The following is a 7,468-nucleotide window of genomic DNA, read 5'->3' on the forward strand; positions in this document are numbered from 1 at the left end:
CTTGTTTGGAGCATTCCTTCAACACTCAGCCAGGGGGTTGACAGCTCTGTCTTAGCCTTCACTTCCTGCTTGTACGGCCTCAAGGTCAGCCAGAGGGGAAAGTGTGGGGCCTTCTCAGGCCGTTCCTGGACATGCAGATAGCCCTGGAATTCCCACACTGTATACATGTGCGCAGCCTTCTAGATTTCCGGGAGTATGTGGGAGCTTTACCAAGCCCCTGTGGACATCTCACTCCCTAGATTTTCTCTTTAAGCGTTTAGTTAGCCTATTATATGCCCATTATCCACTCGTTTGGGCAGTTCAATTTTTTTCTAACAAACACCTCTTCATTATAGGCTATTCTTATGGGCAAGCCCTAAATTGGTACTGCAAAAAAAAAAAAAAAAAAACAAAAACCCAAAAAACAAGTAGACCAAAATCATTTTGAATCCTCTGGAACATCGGTAAGCAGACCATGACTGGTGTGATGCTGACCCTCTCCAGCGGTCCTTTCAACAAAGGAACCACTAGGAAATTGCCCACACTTGTGTGCTTTATCACGCTGTCATTGTTTTTCTTTCATATAACAGGGACTTAATGCGCAAAATGGCGATTAAACCAGACTGGCTCACTTCAGGGCCTCAAATGCGAAAATGTCCCTACTCGAGACCCCATTCTTCACCCTGCAGATTATATTCAAAGAATGTTTTTCAAGATATGTTCAGACCTTCTTCCTCAAGTGAGTATTCATGAGCAAACGATAACATTAGTAGTAAGTATCACTCATGTATGTTTAATATGTACCAGGCTTAGATCAAAGGCTTTTTGTGACACTTAATCTTCACAGTAACTCAGACATGGATTGATTAAGCCATTTTCCCAAAAGTTACACAGTTTTTAAGTGGCAGGATCAGGATTTGAACCTGGGCAGTGTGATTCTGAAGTTCGTGGGCTTAACTCTCATGTTATAGTGAAAGTTCGTGGGTTTAACTCCCATGTTATAGTGTCTACTGTCTACTGACTGACTCAGTTTTGAAAACAATCAATGGACTTTGTTTTGGAGCAGTTTTAGGTTTATAATTGAGCAGAAAGTACACCCCGCCCCCTACCCCAATTTCCCCTATTATCAAAATCTTACCTTAGTGTGGGGCTTTTGTTAAAGTTGATAAGCCAGTACTGATCCATTATTATTATCCAAAGTCCGTAGTTTACATTAGGGTTCACTCCTGGTGTTGTATCTTCTGAGTTTAGACAAATGTGTAAGATGGCATGTGTCACCATTATAGTGTATAGAGGCGTTTCACTGCCCTAAAAAATTCACCACTCTCTACCTGCTCATCTTTCCCTAGGGTTTCCTTAACCCTTGGCAACCACTGATCTTTTTACTGTCTCTATAGATTTGTTTTTTTCCAGGACATCATACAGCCGGACTCATACAGCAGGCAGCTTTTCAGACTGGCTTCTCTCACCTAGTAATGTGTGTGTGGTGTTTAGAGTCACCGCGCGGCTTTTTGTGGCTAGAGTGCTCTTTTCTTTATGGTGCAGAATGCTCTTCCATTGTCTGGATGTCCCGTTTGTTTATTGATTCAGCTGCTGGATCTTGCTTGCTTTGAGTTTTGGCAGTTGTGAATAAAGTTGCTATAAACATCTGTATGTGGATTTTTGTGTGGACACAAGTTTTCAACTTTTTTGGGTGAACATCAAGGAGTACAGTTGCTAGATCGTATGGTGAGAGTATGTTTAATTTTATAAGAAACTGCCTTCGTAAGATTGTGCCTTTATGTATCTAAAAAGCCGTTGCTTAATGTAAGCTCGTCTAGATTTTTTTCCATTACAGGTCATCTTCTACGAGTTCTATATTTTTGAGCTTTACCGTTAGGTCAGTGATCCATTTGTTTTTCTTTTTGTGGCTCAGAAAGACTCTGATATATTTGGGGCTGATTTTTGTAAAGGGTGTAAGTTCTGCCTCTACACTTTATAATGTGTGGATGTCTGGTTGTTCCAGCACCATTTGTTGGAAAGATTTTCTTTTCTTCATTGTACTCACTTCTTTTTATTGCTGAGTAAGAGTCCACTGTCTGTTTTTGCTTGTCCATTCACCTGTTGAAGGCCACCTCGGTTGCGTCCCATTTGGGCAATGTAAACCAAGTTGCTGTAAACACTTGTGTACTGGTGTCCCGTGTGGACAGTGTTCTGCTCATTTGGGTTCCTTACTAAGTTTTGAAAGCAATATAATTTGGCGTTATTATTTCCCCAAAGGGACACATATGTCCTTTAACTTCACTCATTAGTTCCTTTACACAGTCATTCATTTCCTCACAAACATTTTCCCAGCAGTAATGTATGACAAGCACTGTGCCAGATACTGAGGGCAGAGATAAGGCCTTCCCTGGAGAGGCTGGCAGTCTGGGGAGGGAGATGAGGAAGTCAAGCAGAGGGAGGCAGACGTCAGAACAGACACACGTACGAAGTTCTGTGTTAGCACAGCCTGACCGGTCAGCAGGGCCCAGATGGACACTAGGAAAGGAGAAATTGGATTTTGCCTTGTAAGTGGGGGAAAACCATTTCTAGGCAGAAATCACACTGGAGGTTCATACTTGCTTAGAGTTGGCAAGTCTTGAATCACACGGGGACATGCAGCTACTAGGGAGCCTGGGAGTACAGACTTTATTTCTGCAGCCAGGTATTTACCTGAGACCCAGGGGCCTACTTCTAAGGAAAAAGAGGAGACTGCATAGCAGGGGTTAATTTAGTAGTTTCGGATGTAAAAATATTATCATCAAGTAGATCCATGCCAGCTCAGTATCTTCCTGGTTTGGATTCATCTTAGAATCAAAAGGTTAGGTTAATTAACTAACTAACCAACCTTTTGGTACAAAGAAGACTAGAATGAAGCAGGATCACTGGATTAAAGGGCATTCACCCCTGTAAGACCGTTGATAAGCTACCAGATCACCCTTCAGGACGCGTGTACTGTACACTTTCATAGACAGTACTTCTCAGTGCTCATTTCTAAGTATCCTAACACAGAATGTTATCTTTTATAATCTTGCCCATTTGATATGTGAAAATAACAGTCCATCGTGAATTCAATTTGCATTTCTTCAATAGTAAGGTTGGCTGGGGTGGTGGGTCGCATCTGTAATCCTAGCACTTTGGGAGGTCAAGGCAAGAGGATTGCTTGAGTCCAGGAGTTTGAGACAAGTCTGAGCAACATAGTGAGACTCTGTACCTACAAAATATTTTAAAAATTAGCTGGGCGTGATGGCTTATGCCTGTTGTCCCAACTAACAGGAGGCTGAGGTAGGAGGATCTTTTGAGCCTAGGAATTCAAAGTTACGGTAAGCTATGATTGTGCCACTGCACCCTAGCCTGGGCAGAGAAGGCAAAAGTAAGGTTAATTTTTATTCTCAAGTTCACAGGCCTTTTTCTTTTGTGAGTTTCCTGTTCATGTCCTTCACCCCACTGTGGACTGGGACGTTTTAGCGTTCAGAATGAGTTCTCTTTGTATTAAAGATATTGATCCTTTATCCACTTTATGTGCCACAGATATTTTTGTTCTTTGTCTTTTGATTTTTATTTCATTGATGGTAATTTTTCAATGCACTAAAGTATTTTTTACTTAAAAAAATAAATATGTGTGCTTCCCAGCACCACTTTCCTCCACAGAGGGCTTCACCAACAGTTGGGCACCCTCTTTTCACGTGTGCACTTACATTTGTAGATAACATACTCACATAACTCGTCTGTTAAATAAGCACATCAACATTAGACACACTGTTTCCTTTTAAATGTTCTTATTTCTGTGTTTCAGTTTAGATGATTTCTGTTGACCCAACTTCATATTCACTGGTTCTTTTTCCTACCCTATACAATCCGCTGCTCAGCAAAACAAGTGAATTCTTCCCCCTTTCCTCCCCATTTATTTTTTCTTTGTATATGTGCGTAGGGTGCAAGTAGTTTTGCTGTGTTGACATCCTGCATGGCAGTGGCATCAGGGCATCAGGGGAGTCTTCCCTGAAGCAATGCATGTGGTACCCACTGAAAACCTGCCCATCACCCACCCTGCCACTTCTGATAGTATATTTTTAATTTCTAGCTTTTTCACGTGCTCTTTAAACATAGTTTTTATTTCTCTACTGAACTCCCTCATCATGTTCCCAACTTTTTCCTTTCATTTTTAACGTATTTCTTATTCTTAGTCCACTAGGTCATTAGATCTGAAATGCCTGGTTTTGAATCAAAAGTTTAGTTTATTACGTCTTGAGCAAGAAGCAGTACAGTTAATCAGAGTCTGCACCTAAATCATGGACACAGTTTTGCATCTTAATGGCAGCTTATGTGTGTCAGCAGCAAAGAAGCCTGGAGAGTGAGCGTCAATGAAATTGTGAAAGGCACTTTACATCGTTTGTTGAGAATTGAATATTTTTATTTTTAAGAAGTGGTCCAAAGCCTGGAAGAAGTGGTAGTCAGCTGGTGCAGGGTCTGGTGAACATGATGGATGACAGAGAGTTTCTAAGTCCAGCTTGTGTGGTTTGAGCAGTGTTGTTTGTGCAATGTGTGGTTGAGTGTTGTCTTATAAGAGGATTAGCCTGTCTCTGTTGACCAATCTTGGCTACTTAATTGCAAGCATGGTTGCAGTAGACATCTGCTGTCATTGATTAACCAGTTTTCATGAAGCTGTAGTGGATAATACCACCTCTGGACTACCAAATAGACACCATTAGCTTTTTTTTTTTTTTTGAGGCAGAGTCTTACTGTCACCCTGGGTAGAGTGCTGTGGCATCACAGCTCACAACAACCTCGACTCTTAAGCTCAAAAAATCCTCTTGCCTTAGCCTCCTGAATAGCTGGGACTAGAGGTGCCTGCCATGATGCCCAGCTAGTTTTTCATTCTTAGGAGAAATGGGGTCTTACCCTTACTCAGGCTGGTCTCCAACTCCTGAGCTCAGGTGATCCACTTGCCTTGGCCTCCCAGAGTGACCATTAACTTTTTGTGATGAGTAGTCAGTTTGGGGCTGTGTTTCAGCACTTCATCTTTATCCCACCATTGTGCTGAATGCTTGTAACTGTCAAAAAACGTCCGTTTTCATCACGTGTAACAGTACAGTGCAGGAATAGTTCACTTTTAAGTCATGACAGCACAGAAAGGCAAGTTTCAAGACAATGTCTCTTATGATACTGGTTTAATTCGTGCAGAACCCATCTATCCAGCTTCTTTACCTTGCTTCATTTCAAGTGGTCCAGTGTTGTTCGAGCAGTAATGTAAAACCTTGCCGCAACTGACACGTCAGTTGAGATGGATTCACTTCCCACTGCAGCTTCCAGCTCATCATTATCCACCTTGGTCTCAGGTCACCCACATGGCTCATTTTCAAGATTAGAATCATCAGAAAGGAACCTCGCACACCACGTATGTACGTATGTACTGTGTACTCATTAGTCACACCCTTTCCAAACACTTTGTTGATCTTTCAAGCTGCCTGCACCGCGTTGGTTCCATGATGGAACTCACATTAAAAAATAACATTAGTTTTTGATGTACCCATGGTTTCATAAAAATTGTTCTAAAAAATTTGAAAGATAATGACAAGGCAATACGTGCATTTCAAGGAATAAGGTTGCACCTTCACACTTAAAACCAGGGAGCGATCAGCTGTCAGACTTAGTACTTAAGGAAATGGGAGATTTCGTACTTAACAACCCAGTACTTGGTGATTTCTACATTTGTTCTCTCTGTGGGTCTTTTTCTGATGACAGTTTCTACTCTTGATCACCTTTTCTTCATTTGTTTTGTAGTTTTTAAAGAACTTAATGCCACATATTTATGTTAAAAAAATAGTACAGACTAAAGTAAATAATATTTACTCCCCAAAAAGAAATGCCTCGACTCTCAGGCTTCCGGGGAGGCGGACTAACATGATTTAATCTCTAAGGAGAGCTTGTCTGCCTTTGTCACAGTTGTAACTACATTTAGGTTCCCCCTGCTGCCTTCCGCAGGTCTTGAGATCTGATCTCTGTTTTACAGGCTGGTGTGGCATATGGGGGTGGGGCGCTCTCTCTGGTATAGCCCACTTCACATCTGCGATGTTGTTTTGACTCTGTAACTTGATGCACCTCAGGAGACCTCTTTCTACCTTGTGGCCCTGCCTCTGACATGCAGCAGGCTGCTGAGGTTCCTGTGCACAGAGGGTTTACCTCAGCCCTTCTTCCCTGTACTCAGCCCTGGGGAAGTAGCTGGACTTGTGTAAAGCCCCATGTACTTTGGGGTGCATCACACAGCTCTCCTGCCACCTCCAGCCTTCAGTGTGCTGCTGTGTGCACCTGGTAAAAACCCCAGAGGGAGGGTCCAGACTTGCTCTGTGCCTAAGGCTTCTGGGATTCTAATTCGTCTGGCAGTCCACATGCGGCTCCTAAACATTGGGTGGTTTTCTTCTTACCCTCACTATAATGAATGTGGTTCTTTCTAACTGCTCGGCCGGGATGGAAGGAGTTATGGGTCTTTTGTCTCCAAGGAGTGGCTTATCCTTTCTAGAATTTAGTTTCTTTGTGTCCTCAAATGTCTGATGGGTTTTAAAACTGTATGTGTGTGTGCATATATATACTTTAAGCTTATTCTACCTGTTCTCATTGTTAGGGTGAGAGTGACAGTCTGTTGTGACTTCCTATATTCCTAACGGATGTTGAAAATTTTGTCAAATTGCCCTCCAGAAAGATTATATCAATTTGCACTCCCACCAGCAGGGTACAGAAGTTTGGTTACTGCTCTCATTTTCAGTATCAGAAATTGCATTAGGCACATGAAATAAAAAAGTTTTCCTTCAAATGATTTAAAATGGTTTAAAATCAATATTTTCTGATTCTTTTATATTATTATTATTGATTGCAAAGATGGGGCTTCTTGGAAGACAACTAAAAATATATGTGAAAAGTCAGAGAAAAGATTTTGAGATGGGGGCAGGCGTTAACAAGAGGGAGCCCCTGATGGTGGGGGGCAGGAGGATGGCTTCCAGGCTAGGGAGCAAAGGGGGGCAGAGTACCCCCCAGCCAATGTTGCATCATGTAGCTCCTCTGGATGGAGCAGCTGCTTTGGGGAGTCCAAGCAGCAGCTGGAAACAGGAGCAGCCTGGAGTGCCTCCTGCCCCTCTGAGCATTCCTGTCATGTAGGTGGGAGGTTTGAGCTCCCTCTCCTTCCAGGTGGTATGCTCAGTCCCCTTCTCCCTGTCTGCCCTCCCTACGGGGCATCATCTGGCAACCACGACAATAGCTCCATTCTGACTTCCCCACTAAGCCCCTGATTGTCAGTCTCTTGGGTGATCTCTCTGGTGTCAGTCTCTCCGGTGATGTCTCTGGTGTCAGTCTCTCGGGTGATCTCTCTGGTGTCAGTCTCTCCGGTGATCTCTCTGGTGTCAGTCTCTCCGGTGATGTCTCTGGTGTCAGTCTCTCGGGTGATCTCTCTGGTGTCAGTCTCTCCTGTGATCTCTCTGGT

At 42.8% G+C, this 7,468-nt stretch overlaps 1 protein-coding gene across 1 annotated transcript in view; it reads left to right on the forward strand.

Annotated features, from left to right (window-relative positions):
- The first annotated feature begins 576 nt into the window (after positions 1–576).
- EFCAB6 (EF-hand calcium binding domain 6) overlaps positions 577–7,468 on the forward strand; it is a 203,315-nt gene continuing 196,423 nt past the window's right edge. The window contains exon 1 of the mRNA XM_023509416.1: positions 577–718. Coding sequence (XP_023365184.1) covers positions 577–718 — 142 coding nt within the window. The remainder of the gene's footprint in view (positions 719–7,468) is intronic.

The sequence above is a fragment of the Otolemur garnettii genome, unplaced genomic scaffold, assembly GCF_000181295.1.
Source record: "Otolemur garnettii isolate 467f Iridium unplaced genomic scaffold, OtoGar3 scaffold00007, whole genome shotgun sequence".
Classification (NCBI taxonomy): domain Eukaryota; kingdom Metazoa; phylum Chordata; class Mammalia; order Primates; family Galagidae; genus Otolemur; species Otolemur garnettii.